We start from the raw sequence: 23,898 nt of genomic DNA on the forward strand, positions 1-23,898 counted from the left end.
TCTGTGTTTTAAATGGGGAAATAGTTGGCAAGATGCTGTATCCAATATTTAAATTTGTTTTGCTGAATGAAGAAAATGGTTACATGTGGACAGGCTGTCGGGATCAGCTGTCTGCATTCCTCGGAGCCGGTGCTCCCTGCGGCTTTGGGACTGCGCTTCCCTCCCCTGGACCAACACAAAGCTGCTTTTAACCTTGGGACAGCTCATACAGCAACCCTTCTATGACAGCTATGAATGGATTACAAAACACGATGGAAGAGGAGACTGAAGTCAACACATTTCCCAGGAGACAATTATTTTGAGCAGGGGAAAAGAGACATCTGACTAAGAAATGCATCATAGTTTCTTAACTTGGGCAGCATGAAAACTTTGATGTGTGTACCAAATCTTATATGCAAAGCTGGGATAGTCTTAACCTTATTGTCCTTCAGGATGGACTTTTAAAGCCAGTCATAGAAGGAAACATTTGTTTCCAAGAAGCAATAAAATGTTCTCTAACTACTGGTAAGTTTTTGCAACATGAGCTAGTGAGTCAGCAAGAAAGCAGGAATATTGTTTCGTGGTTTTTTAAACTAGGGAGAGTTAATACTTATTTTTACACCTTTTTCTCAAAGTAACTATTAAAGTGCAGGAAACACCAGAATTGCACTCCCCAAAAAGGCATTTTAGTTTGAGGAAAGTAATTCCTAAATATCTTGTTTATCCTGTCAATATTAAAGCAATACATTTATTCCATTCTCCCCATTTTCTCTCAGGCTCTGTGAGACCATGGAATTCTAAGAGAGCAGGAGAAAGTGCTATCCCCACTTTGCTAGTGACACTTTTTCTAGTGTTGAGCCCTCACTGCAAATTCCCAACCCCAAATTTCAACCACTGGCATGTATTTCCATCACTCGTATCCATTAAAGGTAACAGATGCTATGAAATACTGAGTTATCTTTTTATATCCCCATTGTAGAAGAGCATAACAATGTGAATTAAGGAGTCAGGTCAGTTGAGAATCATATTTCATTACATTTTCCTACAGGGAAATAGGAGAAACAGATGGGTTTAATTATTTCATGGATGTCCACTTGGACTGAAAATGTGTAAAGCTCACACCTTCATGAAAAATCAATAGAAGAACATTAAAATATACTTTAGTGTTTTATAAGACAATGTCCCATCTGCCAATATAGTGCAGTTGTATAAATCTGAAGATCAAAGTCACAGCTTACACAGCAGAAAGTTAAACCCAGTGACACCCTGAAAACCAGAAAGTGAATTAGTCACTGTATAAAAATTTAATTCCATGCAAAGAGCTATGCAAAAACGTAAACACACACTTCGTGTTCAGGGCTCTTGAATAAAAGAAGAGGCTAAACTTGCACCAGTGAATGTATTTCTATTCAAAGGCTGAGAAATTCAACAATGAACCAGGCAAGGCCTGAATCCCATTTGGAACAATTTCTCATGCAAGATGATGATAATGATACAAAACCCAAGGTATTAACTGGACAATTCATACAGCTCACCTGACACCAGCATCTTGTGCTTGTGGGTTTTTTGGCTATGAACATTCAGACAAATTGTTTGGGAATTTTAATGAAACTTTAAAATTCTTACAATTAACACAAAATCTCAGAAAATGGATAACTAGTATCACACCCCAAACCACATCTTTTGACTGACCTTGACCTGAAATTAACCCCATCAAAAATTCCTGAAGTAAATCTCCCTAAGCATTGTAGAGCACATTGCAGCTGGGTTAAACCTGACTCAATCCACCACCACTCAAGAAGATGAATCAGTGAATTTTGAAATACCCAAAAATTTCCAGCTTCCCAGAAAGTAGATCAAGGATAATTCCTAACAGCTAGAACACACAGCAGTGGAAAAATATGACTTTACAACTTGTGCTTATAATGTACACTGGGAGCACACACACTCAGTGTGCAATCATGTCCAAAGTAATACTATCTCTTTTTTTTTTTTTTTAGTATACACTCACTACAAAATTTTCCATTAAGAACAGGAAAACAGACAGCTCTCATTATAAAAAAGAAAAGAGAAGAAAAAAGGGAGCAGCTGGCTTTGTCCCAGTGACAAAACCCACTCCATCAGCTTGAATCAACCCCCAATATTTTTGAATTTCTTTCTATTTATTCATTCTTGTCCTCTCTTTAAACCATCCCAGACTTGAAACAGTTTTGAATGATTTTTAGTGGGGCACAGGGAACAAATAAGCATATTGCATTACTGCTGGCAGGATAAAATTAAATTTAGGAATTACTGTCCACAAATCACTCCTGACCAATCTCCTTAATGGTGAAGACACAGTGAAGTGTTTCTGCCCAGGATGGCATTGAAATTCCAGCCTGCAGTCCCAGCCTGGCTTGCTGCTCAAGGCTGAAATGCCCCTGAACTTGGCATATGCTGACCTTCCAGAGGTTCCTGCCAGCTCCTGTCACCCACAGCCCCTGTCACCCTGGACAAAGCCCTGCCTCCAGCCTGTCAGTGTTCTCCCCCAATTTAACAGGCTCCTTCAACTTGCCAAACTCCCCATGCCACCATCCCCATGTGACTGGAGTCATGGACCAGCACTGATCCACTGACCTATTAGGGACTCCCAGCTGCACTTGGCTCTGCTCCCCACCACTCAGATTTGGGGAGCCCAGCCAACTTTCCAGCCAGCTCTCTGTCCGTGTGTCCCCAGCGTGGCTCTAAAGGTGCTACAGGACTGTGTCAAAGGCCTCCCCAAAGCCACGTACAACTCAGACACTGCCAGCTTTCCCAAAAGGAAATCAAGAAACTTTTGCCCTTGGAAGTCCATGCTGGCTGCTCCGAATCACCTTTGTGCCCCTTCAACAAATGGAAAAGAAGCCTCAAAAATTGTTTCCAGGAGGTTTTGCTGTGTAATTTTCCCAGGAATTAAGGTAAAGCTCCTGTTCCCCAGATCCTCCTCCTGGCAGTCTTTGAAAATGGGCCCAGTATTTGCCTTTCTGCAGCCATCAGGAAGCTCTCCTGACTGCCATGACCTTTCCAAGGTGACAGGGAAATATTCCACTGCACCTCTGGAGTTCCAGTAAGCTCCAAGTCCTGTAGCTGCACCTGCCCTGTCCAGTTCCATTGGACAGCTCACAGTGCTTGGCTGGCATGGAGTTAATTTTCTGCACAGTGGCTGGGATGGGGCTGTGCCTGGCATTTGTGCTGAGAACACAAAGTTCCAGGCACAGACAACTCAGGGATGTTCCCATTATTGCTGAGCAGTGCTTACACAGCTCAAAGCCTTTCCTGCTCCTCACACCACAGAAAGGTTTGCATTGGGAGGGACCAATGCAGTAATCTTGTTCCACCCCTGCCATGGGCAGGGACACCTTCCACTATCTCAGGTTATTCCAAGCCCCATCCAGCTTGGCCTTGGGCACTTCCAGGGATCCAGGGGCAGCCACAGCTGCTCTGGGCACCCTGTTCCCACCAGGGTGGGAGTGAGTGTGTAAGAAATTGGGAGGGGACCCAGTCAATTCAGCTGACCCCAGACCACACAGCAATAAAAACTGGAGGAGGAAGAGGGAAGAAGAGATGTTCAAAATTATGGTATTTGTCTTGTCACGTCACAAAATCATTAACGTTGGAAAAAACCTCAAGGGATCATTGAGTCCCAGTTTTGCCCAATCCCCACCTTGTCCCCAGCCAGAGCACTGAGTGCCAAATCCACTGCTTCCTTGGACACCTCAAGGGATGGGGATTCCAAAGCTCCCTGGGCAGCACCTTGCAATGCTTGACAATCATCTCCATGAAGAAATTCCTGCTGCTGTCCAAGCTGAGCCTCCCCTGGCCCAGCCTGAGGCTGTTCCCTCTCCTCCTGTCCCTGTTCCCTGTTCCCAGCCTGATCCCCCTGGCTGTCCCCTCCTGTCAGGGGTTGTGCAGAGCCACAAGGTCCCCCCTGAGCCTCCTTTTCTCCAGGCTGAGCCCCATCCCAGCTCCCTCAGCCTCTCCTGGGGCTCCAGCCCCTTCCCCAGACCATGACACTGAATTAATGCAATGCCTTTGGAATGCCTTTGGAATGCCAGCTCCCACTATAAAATCCAAAGAGAAGCAATCCTGAAATACATGGGAGGGTGGAATGGGCCAAAACGTTTTGCCATCCCTTGAAGGAAAACAGGTTTTCTTAAGGAATGCCAACATCCTTGTTTAGTTTAATTCAGTACTTTTATGTGGATCCCTCCTCCCACTTTTTCCCAGCAACATGAAAAACACACCATAATGAATCAGTGCTGTACAACCAAGTAACTGCTTTTACCTGGTTTTTAATTTAAGGACAGGTGTGTCACTAACAAAAGCACAACTGAATCCCAAATACTCCAGCCAACATAAACCATCCCCATGGCTCTGTTCAGGACAGGGGTTGGCAATAAATGCTGAGATAAGATAATACAGCAGCAGCTGCATGGCTAATGAGGGACTCCAGGAATACCCATGCATGCAGTGACACAATGCATTAATATTCTCTCCCCGTGTCCAGCAGACACAAAGACAACATACCTGGAGCAATAATGAATCTACAGGAATTATTCATCATGACAAGACTCTCAAACACTGCATGTAATAAGCTCCTCTTCGTGGTTTTTCTCTTTGCTAAACAGAATTACCACTACATAAATGTTTTAGAAGATTTGCATAAAATTCTAAGTGGCTGAAGGGTGAATGATTTTTCAGAACACCACAATTTCTGAAATTATCTGTACACAGGCTGTAGAAAGTGTAGCAGTGCAACAACCAGGTTATTAAAATTTGGAACATACTTCACAGAATCCCAGAATGGTTATGGTCAGAGGGGAACTTATAAAACATCCCATTTCCCACCCTGCCATGGCAGAGGCACCTTCCACTGTCCCAGGCTGCTCCAAGCCCCATCCAGCCTGGCCTGGGACACTTGCAGGGATCCAGGGGCAGCCACAGCTGCTCTGGGAACTCTGTGCTAGGGCCTGCCCACCCTCACAGGGAAAAACTTCCTCTTAATACCCTTCCTGTTAATAGCTAATCTAAACCTACTCTCTTTTTAGGCCAAATCCATTCCCCTTGTCCACCTTGTCACAAAGTACTCAAGACTCCAAATTCAGAGATTTTTGTACTCTGACTTTCCCTTTTCCCAGCAAAGCTCCTCCAACATTGATCACTGAACATTATGAATGGTATTTTTTACTTATACATCAAAAATTTCACCTCAGACAAAGCATAGCAAGTGAAGTTTCACCTTAATTACACCACGTAAAAGAATTAACTCCTTTATTACAACTCTCTGTACTGCCAGACCACCACAAAATCATCAGCAAAGTCACCTCACCAGGGAATCCAGGTGCCTCCAATCACTTTCTGGCTAACTGTATTCAATTTAAACACCCCCAAATTTCAGTAAAACCAGTGCTGACTATAGCAGTTGGTCTGATGCCTTTGCTCTTGCAAAAAGGCAACCGAAGAAATTAAGAAGTTGTAAGCAAGGAGAAAGTCACTTTCATTTCATTTACACAAAATACTTTAGGTTCCTTTTCAGCCACTTGAAGAAAAAAAAAATCACCAGGGGTCACATTACAGCAAATCACAGCCTTTATCTTTGGTTTAAAAAATAATAAACTCTCTTTTGTTCAATGGTTTTATATCATTTGAATGAAGCAGATCCCTTCCTAGAAAGATGACCCCTTTATAGGCATGCTGTCACCTGCCAGGTTTTTGTTATTGCTAGAAACAGGCAGTTCAGCTGCATTTTTATCAAGGAGCAAAAGTTCCATGTCAGTTTGAATAATATCAGCACTGCCACTATTGCCTCTCCTGCTGAAGACTTTGTACCACCTATTAAATAAACTCCACAAGAAGTCACTGTACTATGATGGGCATTTAACAGCACTGTTCAAACACTATTTTGCTGCCTAGATTTTGGGCTGGCTTTATTTGCCTGGTCTCCAATTAAACTTGCTACCTCCCACATTACATCACATCCATGCCCTTCAGCACAGGGAGACACACGTGGAACTCTTCCCCCAGCTCTTGTTAATGAACATATTTCTACATCAGAGCATTACCTTGGCTCTTCTTTCCAAATTATGTGTCAATGTTTTCCCAGACATCAGTAAAAGGAAAGATTTCCCTAGAAAAGGTTGAGTGGGGGAAATGAAACTGCAGACCCTTCCCTAGAGCCCATCACTAGGCTGCCTCAGAAAATGTCTTGCTGCTCCCATTCCCAGAGCATCCCTCCTTCCATGCCCTCAAGCAGCCGAGCAAAGCTTTCATTCTCCTCCCTGCCTGACCATGGACCTCACCTGCTTCCCCTGCTCAGCCATGAGGGGCTCCTGCTGAAACTCCTGACCTTCCTCACAAAGGGTTGGGCTGCTCCTTAGCTCTCTGCAAGTCCTGCTTAGGAAAACCAAGCTGAACCCATCACTCCTGGCTGCTTCCCAGGACTCTGCCCACCAGCTGTGTGAAGGAGAGCTGCCCTCATGACACTGCATCTCCACGTCCTCCCTGAATCCTGCCCTCATGTCACTGCATCTCCACGTCCTCCCTGAATCCTGCCCTCATGTCACTGCATCTCCACGTCCTCCCTGAATCCTGCCCTCATGTCACTGCATCTCCACGTCCTCCCTGAATCCTGCCCTCATGACACTGCATCTCCAAGTCCTGAAGGCAATTTGTGGCCACAGAAGCCCAAGGCACCGCCAGTCTGGACAGGATTCCAAACACTAGCCTCCCCTCCCACGACAAGTACGGCCAACATGGAGTTCTCACACCACAAACATCCCAACTCAGTGCAAATGTGGCCTCCAGGCCAAGATTTTTAACAAGAACCTTGCTGGGCAGGCCGAGGTCCCACCAGCTGTGAAAGCACACGAGGCAGCAGAACAAACTCAAAACCACCCTGGCGAGGTCACCCACAGCCTAAATTTTTGCCCACAAAGAAGTTCTCTGACCCAGCACGAGAAGCCAGTGACATTTCCTGCTTGTGGATCCACTTGAGGTCTGCCTGATCTCAGCAGATGTGTGAAGGGCATCTTTACAACTCAGGAAGCACAAATATTTGTAACATCAGGAAACTCTCTGCTTGCTGAGTCAAGGAATTCAGCTCTCCTTCCTGCAGCTTGCTGGCAGCCCTCACTTTCTGCTTACCTCAGTGCACTGCTCCAGTTCTCTGGCAAACACAAAAGAAATGAAGAAGTGGCCTTTTTTAAAACTTGACTTTAATGTACATACTCTGTACTGTCTCCTCTTTAGGCTTAAAATAGCTCTTCCAAACAGAGCTTCATAAATTCCTGCAGAAAGGGAGTAACTGGCAGTTCAAACATCCTGTGCCACAGCAGAGCTCTTCTCTCCTCTACAAATTCCTTTCTACAAAGCAGCTCATGATTTTCTAGCAGTTCCTCCCAAGCAAACAGCAGCTACAATATCCACCCCATCCCTTTTACAGCCAAGCACAAAGTACTCTCTTGTTGATTCAGCTACTACAGAACATTTTACCACCCTGAGGAGCCCTGCTCCATCCTTCTGCTACACAGAGGATTTACAGTAACTCACAACTGCACTCGATTCTCTATCTCTGCCCTGCAATTAGAAGCCTGCTCATCTCACACCTAAAACTAATCAGCTGTGACAGCTTTGCTACCATTTGTCCTTTGAAATGCTTACCCTTTAAATCTCCACTTATCCTCAACTAAAATAAAAGTCCACGAAAGGAAAATTCTCCTGAGTGTAAACAGAGGTATTAAAGCTGAAAATATTTCAATCAATATTTTAATGTATCTTATCCTCAACTAAGATAAAAGTCCACGTAAGGAAAATTCTCCTGAGTGTAAACAGAGGTATTAAAGCTGGAAATATTTCAACCAATATTTCAATGTGTCAGGATACAGCCAGCTATATAATCAAGGAATCAAAGTTGGGCATAATATCTTTGTGACAAAAGCAGTTTCCTGCCTGCCCTGCCAGCATGCATCCACCTACAATTGTTTTTACTCCAGTTTTCACACACAGTTTTCAGTACCTGGGTCATCCTCCTGCCATCCCCTCAAGTACCTGCAGGCACTACTGTTCAACTCAAAGGAGTAATAACTCTGCCTTCCATGCCCACAGACAGCAGATAAATGAGCTCCTGCTTTGAAAAACAAAAGCCAGAAAGTCTAACTGAACATCTTCACAAGTTCTCACACACAGAATAGTTCAGGTGGGAAAAGACCTTGATGATCATCATGACCAGCCATGAATGATTTTCTGCTGTTACAAAATGTCCCTTCCTAAAAAGCCCATTTGGATTTTCAAGAGAGCATTGCTTACAGTACTCACAGTAGTTTAAAAGATGCATCTCCAACCTGAAACTTCCCCACACAATGTGCTATAAAGTCACAATTTTTAGCAGGACATTTAGAGGTCAACCCCAAACTGGCACAGGCCAATTTTATGTGCTCTTTACAACATATAGAACATATTATAACATATAATCTTGGCAACGTTTTTAACTGAAGCTTTTTGATGTTCAGGAAAATGTATGTTATTTAAACAAAACAAATTAACACATATGCAAAACGCTTGGTGTGAAAGTACGCACAAAAATTGGGCCTTAAACAGGAGATAGTTGTGATTTTTATCAGCACAAACTCCCAATAAATGAGAAATTTCTTCTCTATAAAGCTATCAAAAACAACAAAGCAGGTTTTTTTTCCCAAATGCATTTGTGAGCTATGAATTTATTAATAATTTTAAATGTTATAATGCACACAACCTATGATAAACCATGAAATATCTTTACTTCATGCCTGAACAGTGCCCCTGTAGCAATGCACAGAGACAAAAATTCCAGACAGCATTCACTAGCAAGCAATGTACTCCCCATAAATCACATTACTGTACAGTTTGGGATTAGGATGAGTTGCCACTAGCAACAGAGCCAAAAAAATCAATTCTGCCACTATATATAGAGAATTCTTGCAACCTCAAACGTAGCCAATGTTTTCAGCAATTTGTCTCAGAGAAGTATTAGCAGACCAGCATGTGATCAGAGGAACATGACACCCAGACACAAAACAATGCTAAAACAATAGTTTTTCCTTCAGTAGAATAAAAAAAGAAAACAAAAAAGAACTGCCAGAAAGCTGCTGTGTGAGCATTTAATTCACCCTTTTCAAAATAAAAGCATGCCCTCTTTATAGCATTAACATTCACAACAAATAAAGGATTGGTTTCAGAGGTTAAGTGTATTTAAAATGATCACTAATTAGTTTTTGTTTTAAAACGGGAAACTAAGCAAACATTAGGGAGAGACACAATTTAGACAAATACAAGGTTACTTTTCTATAGCTTCCCCAAACCTGATTCATCATATCCAAGGCATTTCCCTTTCAGAAAAAAAAAAAAAAAACAACCTAGGATGTTATAATTCAGACTGTCTACCAGGAGCCTTTAAAAAACGGGAATATGAGGAGTTTCTTTGATCCCCATTTGCTTAACAGCAAGAAGCCAAGACACATTTCATCATTCATGCTTTTTATTTCATCCTGGATCTGCAAAAGGTTTTGTAGCAGGCAACAACCGCCTTGGAATTCTTATTTTACTCATCTGTCACATTTTAGGCATCTTGACAATGCCACCCAGGTTTATTACAAAGACTTGTCTCCCTTCTTTTCCTACAGTCTTAATATGAGCATTTCAATTTTAAATGATGCCCTTCACAAGGTTTCATTGTCACTAACACTGACATAAGTCAAATTCTGTATTTTAATGGATTCTACAGGTAGTAATAATTACTATAATGGGTTTTTTCCTCAAAGCACAATCACCCTGTTTTAGAAGAGTACAGTAGATGTACTGTTATTTTTAAGTCAGTAAAATATAACAGCTCACTGAAAACATGTGGCACAATTTCTAAAATCCATCTGTAGATATATGTTAGAATCATTTAGGCTGGAGAAGATCTCTGAGATTATTGAGCCCAAGTTTTGACTGATCACTACCTTGTCACCACCGAGTGTCATGTCCAGTCATTCCTTGAACACAAATATTCCTTATAAGCTTTTTCCCAAAAGGAGAAATTTCAGTCTATTGCCAACCAAAAAAATATCTGGAAAGATATCTGAAATGGGTTAAGTCATCCTGTCTTCTTGCCACTGACAAGAATATTGATCTTGCTTACTAACTGCAACATCACCGCCTGGTCCAAACGCATACAGGAGTATAATGCAGTTAAAACCACTTTTCCTGAGCTCCAGTAAAACCAGAACAGGGCTGTTAATAAAAGTTTGTCACAGAATCACAGACTCCCAGCATGGTTTGGGAAGGAGGGGACTTGAAAAATCATTAGTGCCACCCCCTGCCATGAGCAGGGACACCTCCCACTGCCCCAGCTTGGGCAGTGCTTGCTCCAAGCCCTGTCCAACCTGGCCTTGGACACTTCCAGGGATTCAGGGGCAGCCACAGCTGCTCTGGGAACCTGTGTCAGGTCCTCCCCACCCTCCCAGGGAAGAATTTGCCTCCCAAAACCCAACTACCCCTTCTCTTTAGCAGCCAGAAGTCATGCCCCTTATCCTGGCATTCCATGCCCTTGTCTCAAGTCCCTCTCCATCATTTTTATGGGTTCATTTCAAGTCCTGGAAGTGGCAACTAGGTCACCCTGAAGCTTCTCTTTCCAGGCTGAACAATCCCCATTCTCCCAGCCTTTCCCATACTGCCAGTTCAGCAGCACAGCTGGGTGCAGAGAAGGCAAAAGGCATTTCAAACATCCACTGAGCTGTGTCAACAAAAGAGCCCAGCCCTTCTCTAGCACAGTATCGAGCTAACCTGCTAAATTTAGAACAAAAAGAAAAAAAAATCACAACTACAACAGGCAAACTCCTCAAACTCCTCCAGCAGAGAGATCCATTTACTCCATGAGAGTAAAGAAGTGTTTGGATGCTTGGAGAGATGAGGTCTTGGTTCTTAACTGGACAACAGCTCTGCACTGCACCTCCACCAGAAGGACCTGGCAGCCAGCGAGCAGAGAACATCAAAGCACCCCCACCAACTCAAAGGAACTTCTCAGGGCAGATCAAAGCTCGAGGCACTTCATAAGCCGGGCCCAGGGTGTTCCAAACACGATCCCAAAGCCAGGAACAAAGAGCGCTGCGCGGCCGCATTCCTGCGGAGCCCCGCAGGAACAGCGAACCTTGGCTGCGTGACACGCAAGTCACAAGGGCAAGTCTCCCCAGGAAATCGGGAATGACAACACAGCCACGCTTGGTTTCAGGGAAAAGAAAAAAGAAATGTGCCTTTGCTCCTCCTTGCACTGCTCTTTGTTGGGATGGAGAGGAAGAGAGCAGACTCTTACCAAAAGAAGAGGGAGCGCACAGGAAAGCACGTGTAGACAGAGAATTAAAGGACATTTTCATCAGTGACACTTTGATCATTCTCTAAAGTCTTTATACACGTTTTAAAAACTATTTCTTGAGGACCAAATGCCCAACAGACAGAAGATTCAGCTCCTCAGGCATTAGGGATCAAGTTCAGCCACTTTTCACCAACAGGCAGACTGCAACACCGACTTCAACCACTCTTTGGATACTATAATCAAAATTCTGCATATTTCCAAATGAAAAACTCCTGTAATCACAAAGATTACCTTCACCTCCTCAGCAGAAAAGCCTAAGCTCCAAATGCTTAGAAAAGCTAGAATATAGGGCCTTCTTTGTTTTCTACGCAGCTGATTAGCTCATAGCAATTAACTACAATCTGCTTTCACATCAATTAATACAAATATGGACAAACAACGTCTAGAAAAAGTTTGTTTGCATGTTTAACCTATTTGAACATAATGCACATCATTCAAGCTCTGCATACATTCTGCCAAATCAGAAGCTTTTAGGCAGATGCTCCTCTGGTATCCTGTACATCACAGGGAAGAAAAAAAAAAAAAAAGAGATTCCCAAAGAGAACTAGTGCACTTTCCAAGATTTCCCAAGTCCTCCCAAGTCTGCCACTATTTATAGTGATTCGAGAGACTCAACACCTCCCACACTGTTACAATTCTGAGCTTTTGCTTTGATTTGAAACACACAGAGAAGAGCTAAGAAGGAGGTACAAACCAGTCTTACTGCAACTGCAGGAATTATTTTTCTCTCATCTCTTTTCTCTTACTGGGTGGGAAATGTGGGATAGCTGCAACTCCTACTAACAATCTCAAAGACATTAGTTGTACAAGTACTCCAAAAATACTAATGTTTGCTAATACTACAGAGAACTGATATTAACTGCAAAGAAAAGATGAGATTGCTCAGAAATCCACAGAAAACCAAATCATGAGCCTTGAATCTTTTGCTCCCAGATTCCCACATTTTAGAAAGAGGGCATTACCCTCTGGAACAATCTCCCAGGAGATGCATAGAGTCCCTGTTGTGGAGGTTTTCAAGATATAAATGTGAGGTCAACTTCATCCAGGCTCCCTTTGCCTTGTAGGGTTGGATGAGACAGTTTTTTGAGGTGTGCCCTGCAGGCAAATCTACTTTTAAACAGCATCCTGGTATTGTTGGTACATTGAAGTATCTTAAGTTTACCACCTTAAACCAATGCCACAGGAGTTGGTTCAATCAAGTTACTGAAATTCAAATATTTGTGCTTTGCTGTGAATCTTGTCAAACAAAACCCTACCCTTGTGATGATCCTCTCTTAATCTCACCAAAACACACAAGCATGGAATGGAAGTGACCTCTGGAGACACCCCAGTCCAAACCCCATGCCAAAGCAGGTTCACCAGGGCAGTTTTGAATAAGCACAGGGAAGGAGATTGCAGAACCTCCCTGAGCAGCCTCCTCCATGTGCTCTGTCACCCCACAGCAGTTTTTTTCCTCATATTCAAGGGGAACTTCTGCATTCCAGTTTGTGCCCGTTGCCCCTTGTCCTGTCACTGGAGCCTGGCCCCATCCCCTTGGCACCTGGTCTGAAAACACTTGTATGTACTGATAAGATCCTCTCTCAGCTGTCTGTTCTCCAGGCTGAACAGCCCAGTTCCCTCAGCCCTTTACCAGAAGTGAGGTGCTCCTACCCCTCATCATCCCTGCAGCCCCTCCAGGATCCTCTCCAGTCCTTCCCTGTCCTGTCTCTCTTCACACAACTCTGGCTCAACAGAGTTGAGAAGAACAGAGGAAGAATGAGAAGACAAAGAGGAAATTCAAAAGCAGGACCTCTTTCTTAATTAGGTGTTACTAGGCAGTGATATGTACTTGTCCTCTTACTCAGCCAGCTCAGATAATTAGAAACAATCACACAAAATCAATTAACATGAAAGAAAGCTTCATAAACAACAAGCACATTAAAATAACATGGGAAGCCACTGCCACTTACTCCCTTTCTCACCAGTGGCAACACAGCTGAAAATGGCAAAGTACATTTAGAGATAAGGCAGGCTAAAACCAGGCTGGGAACACACCGGGACTATGAAAAGCAGCTGCAAGAAATTCACACACCATAACACTGCATATTGCTGCTTTTCTGAATATTCTTTTTCATTCCCAAGGCAATCTAGACTGTCTTTTCTGCCTCTGCCTGGCCTTAGGATGCTTTTCAGGTCAAACATTAACCGAAATTCAGCAGCCAACACATGGCAATGTTTCAAGTCAGAAATTCCCAATTATGTCAAGAGATTACAACTATTTTACTCCCTGATGAAAGACTGAAAAATTGGGGTCAATTTTACTTCATTTTTCACGAAATTCAGCCCCTCATCTCACTCTCAAACCCTGAAATAAGACAAAGTAATTCCACCTTTTACACAGTTAAGTCATTTCTCAAATTTCCAGTTTGCAGACAACGCTAAGCTGAGCAGTGCAGTGGACACAACAGAAGGACGGGGTCATTGAGAGGGAAAGATTAAATGGGATATTGGAGGGAATTCCTCCCTGTGAGGGTGGTGAGGCTCTGGCACAGGGTGCTCAGTGCAACTGGCTGCCCCTGTATCCCTGGAAGTGTCCAAGGCCAGGCTGGACAGGGCTTGGAGCAAGCTGGGATAGTGGAAGGTGTCCCTGCCCAAGGCAGGGGGTAGAATGGATGAGTTTTAACATCTCTCTCCCACCCAAAACCATTCCATAAATCTATGGTTCATTCTTATAGTCAAAGATCTTTAAAGGCACTTCTGATCTGAGCTCATCTCGGAGTATCATACCCTCAAGAAAAATTGTGGCTTACTCAGTTTTTTTTGCCTCCTCCCTTTTTTTTTTTTTTTTCTCTCCTTCAAAAATGCAAACAGAACACAGCAGAGCCCTCTCGAAAAATCTTATTTACGCTCAGGATTGTATGTATTTAAACATGGCAGTAAGTGCCAACATTTTCCTCACTAACGCTGGCTTGCATCTGGCTAGAAATAACTAAAGTGAGTGGCTTTACCACCATAAATCTTCCAAAGTCTTCTGCATGGCTGAGCTCTGCTCATAAAATTAGACACCAGTGTGTTTTGTCTGTCTCATTAAAAGGATGTTTGGTGGAGCCGGCACAGGAGGAGAGAGGAGTGTGTGAACAACATTCTCAGAGCCACTGGGGATTGGCCCAAACTGTTCTCACAGTGGCACAAAGAAAGGAACACCTAAAATAACTCCAAAGGCTCTCAGAAGGAACGGCTCCGAAGGTTAGGAATAATTTTAAATTATGAGAATAGAATCTCCATGCTTACAGTAGCACACAGAAAAAAAAAAGCTAGATTTCAATAGATTATTTTTGTAGTTACTCTCTTTCCTCAAGTTTCAATTGGAAATGTTCCATTTGCTTCCTAAATAATACAACCCAAGACTTACAACCATTAATTCCATACTTTCCCTCTCTTTCCTCAAGTTTTAATTGGAAATATTGCATTACTCCATAAATAAACACAACCCAACACGCACAATCCTAAAGGCAATAACAAGCCCCCAGCTTAATATATTCCTACCGTGCATTTAGGAAAAATGTTATTAAAATTTTAAAACCTACTATAAAAAACCATCAAAAAAGCACCACATTGAGCCATTATAAACCAGATTATACTGCAAACATTTGACCAGAGCAGCTTGGGTTTGATAAGGTTTTAGCCTTTTTTCAACTGCCAGTTTTTAAAAGTATAAATGCAGAACATCTTTTCTGTGTGCTTTCATATGCAAAAAGCAATCAAGATGATTAAACAAGGTCAATGATTTTACGAAGCAAAAAAAAAAAGTTTAAAAATCAGATGCATATTCATCAGAAAACCAAATTCACCATGCATAAGATAAGATATTAGTTGGGTCAAAAGTTCACTGGGAGCAGGAGAGGCTGATCTCAAGGACCAGCTGGGAATGAAAAGTAAAGACACCAAGTTCTCTGCAGCCAAGATAACCATGGAACTTCGGCCCTTTTCAGAGAAAAAAAACCCAACAAAACAAACCCACAACCTCTCTTTTTACTTCTGCCTCCCCTACAAGGAATATTTGCATGGTATAGGATGTGGTAATCCCATTCCCATGGTTTTTTCAGGATGCTGGAATTGACAAGGTACGTTTCTGAGGACTCCTCATGGGATACTGGCAAAGGCAGCAAAACCTGCAGAATAATTTTGGCACCAAACTAAACAGAACAAAAGGTTGAGGCTGGGTACTGGGAAAGGCTCTTCCTGCACAGGGTGGTCAGGCACTGAGCAGGCTCCCATGGGAATGGTGACAGCACCAAGCCTGACTTCAGGAAGCCTTTGGACAATGCTCTCAGGCACAGCGGGGATTTGGGGGTGTTTGTGCAAGGCCAGGAGTTGGACTGGATGATCCTGATGCGCCCATTCCATTGGGATATTCCATGACTCTGGGACAACATACCAGCACAGGAAATCAGGCCAGGCCATGCTGATTGTGCCTGGAATGGGAAGAATGCTCTTCCTCTCTCCAACAGAGCTCATACTGACCTTTGTGGGATGTCCCCAATGCCTTCAACTCCCGTTACACAGGGGTTTCCATAAGAGCTGGGGTGAAAAGCCTTGAGGGAAAAGTGTTCACCATGGAAGTGATGTGATGGAGAAGAAAGAAAACCCAAGGAGCACCTTGAGTTTGAACAAGTGGATCAAAAGAATAAATTGTTATTACTTTACAATCACCCTGTGCCATATGTTTTAATACACATTGCAATTGTCCCCATAAAAATCTGTACCTAAGGCAACTTTACAAGATTTCATGGCAGCTGCTGGTTTCCCAGAGCTCTGCCAAGTAACATCGTGGTGAAAAACAAGAGTTAGGTCCAGGAAAAGCCATGGTCAGATAAAATTCAGGGGAAAAAAAAAAAATCAAACCCACACGACTTTCTGCAAAACCAAAGAGTTCGTTCTTAAAAAATGGGGCAGGAGTCAAAAGTGAAAATGCAACTTTTGGCAAGGAGTTGTTGTACTCAGAATCCAAATCCTCTTGTTATGTCTTGGAAGACAAACTCACACTAAAGCCACATCTTAACAGAACAAGCCCAGTGTCTCCTGAAAGTCCTTAAAAATCAGACATCCAGAGTGTGTGTTGGAAGTACTTTAAGAAAAAAAAGCTCATTCAAATGCAAACCTCAGAGAAAAAAAACGGGGAAAAAAAGAATTTTCATTCTGATGTGAGAAATGGTTTGTTGGGCTTTTTTTACACTGTTCTGCTATAAAAAAGCAAACAAAAAATTCTTAGATTATTTTACTTCTACCAGTTGAAAGGTACCCAGAAATACTAAAACAAGGGATCCATTAATTTTTGTCTGTCAGGGATGGAAAAAAAAAAAGAAGGAATGTGGTCCATTTCTCAATTCCACTGTGCCAAGACAGGCCTGAATCATTACACTGTGGCCATGTTTATACTAAAACTCTTCTTTTTTTGCTCATAACTTGGATTTCCACACCCAGTAGGCAACAGCTTTTTTTAAAGTACATTCCAAGCTTCCCTCAAACAGTTCCAGTCAAAACACCACCAGATTTTAATTCCGTCAAGAATGTGAGCATCTCATTAAAGCCCTGCCTAATTATAGGTAACGTGCCCAGACCACAGATTCTGTGGTATCTTTATATGGAATATTATTCAGAAGTAACTGCACCAACTTTTCTCAAAAACTCTGAAATTTCTGCTTATTTAGTGTTACAGCAAAGAATTATGTGTCCTCAACTAATTAGCAGAGCCTGGGAAAAAAATTGAAAGTACAAAATAAAGTCAATAATCACTAGTGGTGAGACAGATCAGGAGGAAAGAAATGTCATCAGCTCATAAGAAAATTGGAAGTTTAAAAGAAATAAATATTCCAGTCACACAAAGGAAAGCCTCAAGTGAGTCAAACCTGGAAAAAAAATAACATTTTGCACATGGTTTTGGGGAATTTTTCTGATTTTTCTGCTGCTTTCCACTTTGGCATGTTGCAGATTTCAGAACCTGTGAGCACAGCAAATCACTCTGCTCTGACTGAAATAAAGCCCCAAACATCAGAGGCAAGACTTGCATCTGCTGAATGCAGGGAATGACCTTGAGGGAAAAAGGAAGGACACATTGCTCAGAAGGATAAGGGAAAAAAAGAGATGGACCTGCTCATGGATAGATGAATTTTTTAAAAAGGGGCTTTATCAGATACCCACTAGCCAGAGGCAAACATGCTCTGGAGCGCAGGTTCAGGAATATCCAAATGAATTGCATTCCCTGCAGCTGGAGACCAGACAGAACAGGAAGAAAGGTTAACTCCTCACCACCACTGTGCACGGGGGCAGGAAAAGCAGAGATGTCTCAAAATTATTCAGAATCTCTTATGGGATTCTAATACATATGGCTACACACACATGTAAATACATATTATTTTACAGCTTTTTTCTCCATCTGCTCCTCCTTGCACAGCTCCACAAGGCTCTTGCCTAACACAGAATCTTTTAAGGGATGGTGTAGATTTGCTGTATTTAAAACTGGAACTGCTGCTGGTCTCTCCTCCAGACTCAGCCCCAGCTGCCATAAACCTTATCAGGAACCTGCCAACACAGCCAGCCTGATTCCAGGAGCACAAATTCCACCGGGGAGTACAAAGTGTATCCAACAGCAAAAAGAGTATCCAGCAGCAAAAGCTTCCACGGAGCACAACTGAGCACAGAAAATGACATGTTCAAATGAGCAGGAACTGGCTGGCTACAGATGTAAATCCATTCATACTTTTACTTTCTTTTTTTAAATATCTGTGCTGCTCGCTCTGGCTTGTTACGACAGGCTGAGGCATCGAAGGAGTTCTCTGTCCTCATCCTGGGCACAGAAACACAAATCCTGCCCTGGAATTGCTTCTTCCCTCACAACCTGCAGGAGGGACAGCCCAGCAACAGCATCCAACACAGGAAGGGCTCACATTGGTAAGGAAGAGCCACAAGATCTCCCCACTTGGCTTAACACATCTTCAGTGGCTCTGCTGCACGTTAAATAGGAACAAATCTCAGGAATAGAGAACTAATTAAAATTCACAAGGTCAGAACTGGATAAAGAAAGGGAGGAGATGAAGCACCTGAGAGGAAAACAAAAAAAGAGTTGACAAATTGGAAGTAAGAAGGAATCGTTAGAAGGCAGAGCTTTGGAGGAGAGGGTGGAAGATAGAAATCACAGTCACAGAATATTCTGAGCTGGAAGGGACCCACAAGAACACCCCACAAAGGCAAGGCAGCAGCAGAATAAAGGTGAGTAACACAGAGAAATGCAGCTTTATCAAACAGAACAAGGAGGTGTTTTCTGTCAGGAGGCAGAAACCACAAGGACAGAAGAGGGAAGCAAACAGAAGGAAGTATTTGTACATAGATTCACATCTCTATCAGTTGCACAAGTAGATTGTGAGCCTGTCTTTTTGGCAATTCCTTTTAAGCTATGAATGAAAAAAAAAAAAAAAAAAAAAAACAAACCTGAAAAAATTAAATTCAGGAGCCAACAAATGAAAGGACTGTATTGTTACTCCGTCTCAGCCAGAAATCAGGCAATCTTTACATCTCATTTCAAATGACTTAAAAGGATGAAGCAACGTAGATCAACACATCCAGACAGCCAGAACGAGTTAAGACTTAAATGAGGTGAATTTTCCAGAGCTGTAACTCACAAAGCAGCAGCTGTGCATCCTACAGGGGCATCAGGCTGGGCTTATATAGTGACTTTAAACCCGTGTGAACCTGGGCTGCTGTTGAGCAGGTTTGCTTTCCCTCTCCTCCCTCAGGTACTCATCATTCCTCCTCCTTCCCCTGCCACACCAGACCAGGGACTGGATTTATCAAAAATCTGGGGGAAAAGCCAGGGAAGGTTTGATTTCAGGTGGGTGAGCTCCCTGATCCACAGAGCTCGCCCACCCTGTGTTGCAGCAGAATTAGTTGGGCTAGCAGGCCTGGCTCCAGGTCTTTAGTCCAGACTAAAGTTGAAACAGACACATAAACACAACTTCATTCTCTATAGGAAAACACAAATGTGAAGAAGTTTTAAAAAGGACATTTTAGGATACCTCAGTAAAACCTGAAAAGGCATAACAAGTGCCTTGGAAAAGCAGACTCCAAGCCTTTGAAAAAGCATGACCCAATGTTTAATGTAAAGCAATTATCACTTAATGAGTTTATAAAGTCTGTAGCACATAAATACCTCACAGAAATGCCAAGTTGAATTAAAATGTGAATCATACAGAGTTCTTTACAATTCTGCAGGCACTGGTACACATACAAAAGTAAAACATCTCTCTGTCCCAGCAAATCAAGGGCATTTGCAGACCCTGGCTGTGACTTACTTACCACCATCAGTCAAATAAGGCAATCTCAAAACCAATATAAAAATACATGAATGTTGCTAACACCCCTGATAATTTCAGCCATTCATAGCCCAGCAAAATAATAATTAACTCACTGCCTAAAAGCAGCCAATGTGGATGGAGTGAGGGACCCCTTGCCATAAATGTTGACGGATTTCTGGATCACAGCAACAAAACCTACATCTACCTGTCAAGGAAAAAAACCTTTTTCTCCATCCCAGTGGCAGAAAGACAACCTTTTTTATGGTAATGCCAACACAGATATCCCACATGAAAGCATGAGATAGCTTTAGTGAGCTATAGAAGATAAACACGTCATGCCTAAAAGTAAGCCAAAAGACCCTAAAAGCACCCTGAATCACTTGTATCACTTGTTCCCCAAATTCCCCAGTCACTGAGCATGAAGAAATGTAACACAAAGAGCCAAACAGAAATTATAAAAACAAAAATGTATTTTTGAATCTGTTTGCTAACACATTTCAAACACATTCTTTAAATTAGAGTCTTGTCAAAGAGATTTCAGCCTTAGTGGTACTGAGCTTCCACAAAGGAACAACAGTTTGTTAAGACTAAAATGGACATTTGGTTATTTTTTAAATAAATACTAAAATTTTATATAGTGTCAAAAGCCATCCAAAAAAACAGGGGTAGTTACACACAAATACCTCAACCCTGACCAAGAATCCCCAGTTTTGCATAAAGATATCAAAGCTGCTGGTACTGCAAGCATGCTTTATGGGCTGGTAGGCTGCCAAAAATCATCTGCTAATACACCAGACAATACATGTATTCTGCTGGAGAACTTTCTGATCTTTTCTTCCTATCACTTCTCTTTAGTTGCACATAAAACCCAACTGAAGCGATACAAAAAATGTGATTTGAATGCTTGCATTTATGTGCCAACAAACGAAGCAATTATTCACAATAAAGTAACTTTTTCAAACATGCATTTTTAATCACTGGTTTGCAAGCCCTGATTCAGTTTCTGGAATTTTGAGTACAAATTTGTGCTCCTGCAGTGCCCAGAAGCTTCCAAAATGCTACCAAAAGACCCAGACTCAGTTCTTGATAAACAAATGGCACTCTGCTCAAATTCCACACTTTGGGATAACAGCAGGGTGCTTTCTATAAAAACAAACCTTCCTTCCAGAGACAAAAAGATCCTGTGTGTGCTTCCAGCTTTCTGGAACACTCCAGAACCACAGTGGCTGCATATCCTGAATCCAGCCATAAATGACAGGGGATATTGGGGTGAGGTTGACACAATTCCCCCAGGAGCATCACACCCTGACCAACACCATGCTTTCCCCCTTCCCAATCCAAAGGCCTATGCATCACACACCAAGACCAGGGACTGTTCAGCAAATTAACCCCAAATTCCCTGGTTCTGATTCTCTTCTCTGATATTTGAACAAGTCACTGACACCACTGAGCTGTCACACCCCATCTCACCACCCCACACTGAAAGAATGTTTCATCTGTAAATCCACGCAGCAATTCTGCAACCAGAGCACTGAACACACTCAGTGACCACGGGAGTGAATTAAACATATTAACCTGGCTTCCTAATCCCCAGCATTAAAATTCAGAAATTTAATTAACTGCAGAAATTAAATTACACTAAAGGAAGATATTTTAAGATGGCATTTTCATGTTTTCCTGGGTTTGTATCCACAGGCTTACAACATCTTACAGCAGAATACAGACTGAAGTGATCACAAGCTCCTGAAAAATAGCAAGTGCTAACAAAACCTGGGCTAGAGCAGCAGTAGCCAGCCTAGATGGTCTAAAAATAAGTTTCCATCTAAGGGAGGAAAATTCCTTGGATCAATCTGTTACTTATTACTCAGCATTTGCATGTTACACACTCCCCAGAATAATCTTAATCTGAGGAAGTGAATGCTGTGATCTTTCCCATAGGAAAAAAAGTGTTTCAACACCCAAAAACACAAGGGGGAGAAAAGGCTCCAGCCTTGACATTCTGATTTATGGAGGACGCTGATAGTGAGACAAACAGAACTGCATCTGTCAAAGCCAAACACTTGCATTTAATACGCAAGCATCAAGCAGGAAATCTCATTTAAATAATTAACATGTGGACTACCCACTGCCAAAAAGAGCAGGGCAGCAATGAACTTGTGCTGAATATTTTACAGGAAATTGAATGATTAATCCTCCATATAATGCCAGATACCGACTCCCACCATATTTTGTTAAAAGCAAACCTTTAATTTCAGGAGAATCAAATCATATTAGGTAAAAGAAATAATAAAACCCCCACAACTGATGTTGTGTGGATTTTCTCTATTGTTTTGAACCCATTCAGAGTTTTAAATTATAAATGCAAATATCTTCTTGTAACTTTCTGGTAAAAAATGCAATCTGCTTGAAAGTGATTTTCAAAGCTATCTCTAGAGAGACATAAATTATCAGTGGCTTTAAAATATTTTAGTAATTTTAGCAGCCTTTTACAACTGGTAAATCAAAGTCTCAGTATATTATATAAATAAATATTGCTGAAAAGACCAATGCTTTCTGGATTGTTGTTTGTGAGTTTCTTTTAACATTTCCCCCATTGAAGAAAAGAAAAAAAAAAGGGTTTGCATTGTGTTAGCTCCAGTTATAATTTCCAGCTGTGTCAAAACTTTAACAGCCTAAAAGCAGGAAATCCAAAGAGGAAATTCCATCGTCAGTTCCTGAATTTTGTAACTCAAATGTTCTTCCAAAAACTGGACCTTAAAGGAATTTTGGTAACATTTTCTGTAGCCTTACCTGATATCTTCCAGTAGGTCACATTCTGCCTGATGCTTGGCCTGAAGTTTTGTCATCTGCTCAACCTGAACGTTTTTCAGCTCTTGTGTAACTTTTACCTACAAAAAAACCAAACAAATTCAAGGACCACTTATATTTTCTGCAGTTCCAGTCACATTTCAACAAGAAAAGAAACAAACAAGCCCAAGGATCACTTACATTTCCTGTAGTTTAAGTCACATTTCAATAAGAAAACAAACAAACAAACTGGGAAAGGCTTCAGAAGGCTGGCTTTACATTTTTAGTACTGCTGTAGTTTTCCTTTGAGCCTTGTGATCAAAATTCCAATACTTTGGGATCATCCAAAATTCCAATACTTTGGGAACCTGCTTGGTAACTGGCAAGGAGCACCAATGGCACAGGTATTAGGATTTGGTTTTGGAAGGTAACCTTGGAATTGTTTTGTTCTTGTTTTTTATTAAACAAGAGGTCTTGATATTTAAGCCCTCTAGTGATCACAGGGAATCCACATATCGGCCTAAAAAATGACCACAAATATCTCTGAAGACATTATGAATTTATGAGGATAGAAGTGCCAAACCATTACTGCAGAGGGATGAGAAATTCACAGAGGAAGAGGGCACCCATCTCACTCTTCTTCACTAGCCAGGCAAAAAAAAAAGAAATCCTGAATCTCATCAGCTTCTCTATTTTAACTCTGAAAACCATGCCTCAGCAACAAGCACCCTTTAATGACAACATCACATAAAGACAAATTTTTCACATGACACCAGAAAAATAAATCACATGTATGTCTCTGACTTTAAGCAGAAAAAAATGCCTATTTTTAATGTGAACTTTCAGCATTTTTGGTTTTATCTGTGTATTAAAAAAAAGCCCAACTCAAAATAAATAAATCCACACGACACAAACCAGGTAATGGAAATAATCTCAAATGAAATAGTACAGGCAAAGAACGACAAACATGTAAAATAAATAAACTAAAATTGAAATAATTGAAATGAAATTGGTTTTGTTTGACAAAATCAGAGTCTGCTCCTAAAATAAGAGGCTGAGAAGCAGGAATGAGAGACCTTCATTGCAGCTGCCTGCCAGGGCTACTGGGGAGCTCTGGGCATGACAAGGGAATCCTGTTCATGTTCCCTCCTCTCCTGGTCACTGTTGCAGGGCTTTGCCAGGAGCAGAACTGTCCCCACAGAGAAATCCCACCGAAAATCTCCACGGGGCTGCAACCATCACAGCCAGAGCATCCCCAAGCGGGCAGGACCGCGGACATGGAACAGGCACAGGTCTCAGCCCCACGGAACCCCTGCCCGCACAGCAGCAGCCTCTCCATCCTCTGCAGCTCTGCCTTCTCCCTGCAGCCCCACATCCCGCGCAACCCCCAGAACATGC

The 23,898-nt window shown here is 42.1% G+C and overlaps 1 protein-coding gene across 6 annotated transcripts in view; it reads right to left on the reverse strand.

Moving 5' to 3' along the window:
- FCHSD2 (FCH and double SH3 domains 2) overlaps positions 1-23,898 on the reverse strand; it is a 121,455-nt gene that overhangs the window by 96,524 nt on the left and 1,033 nt on the right. For all 6 annotated transcript variants that reach the window (XM_021550115.4, XM_085590634.1, XM_021550114.4 and 3 more), the window contains one exon: positions 22,504-22,601. In XM_021550115.4, the coding sequence (XP_021405790.2) occupies positions 22,504-22,601 (98 nt within the window). Of the gene's footprint in view, positions 1-22,503; positions 22,602-23,898 lie in introns of those variants that run through there.

The sequence above is a fragment of the Lonchura striata genome, chromosome 1 (assembly GCF_050655825.1).
Source record: "Lonchura striata isolate lonStrDom1 chromosome 1, ASM5065582v1, whole genome shotgun sequence".
In the NCBI taxonomy this organism is placed as follows: Eukaryota; Metazoa; Chordata; class Aves; order Passeriformes; family Estrildidae; genus Lonchura; species Lonchura striata.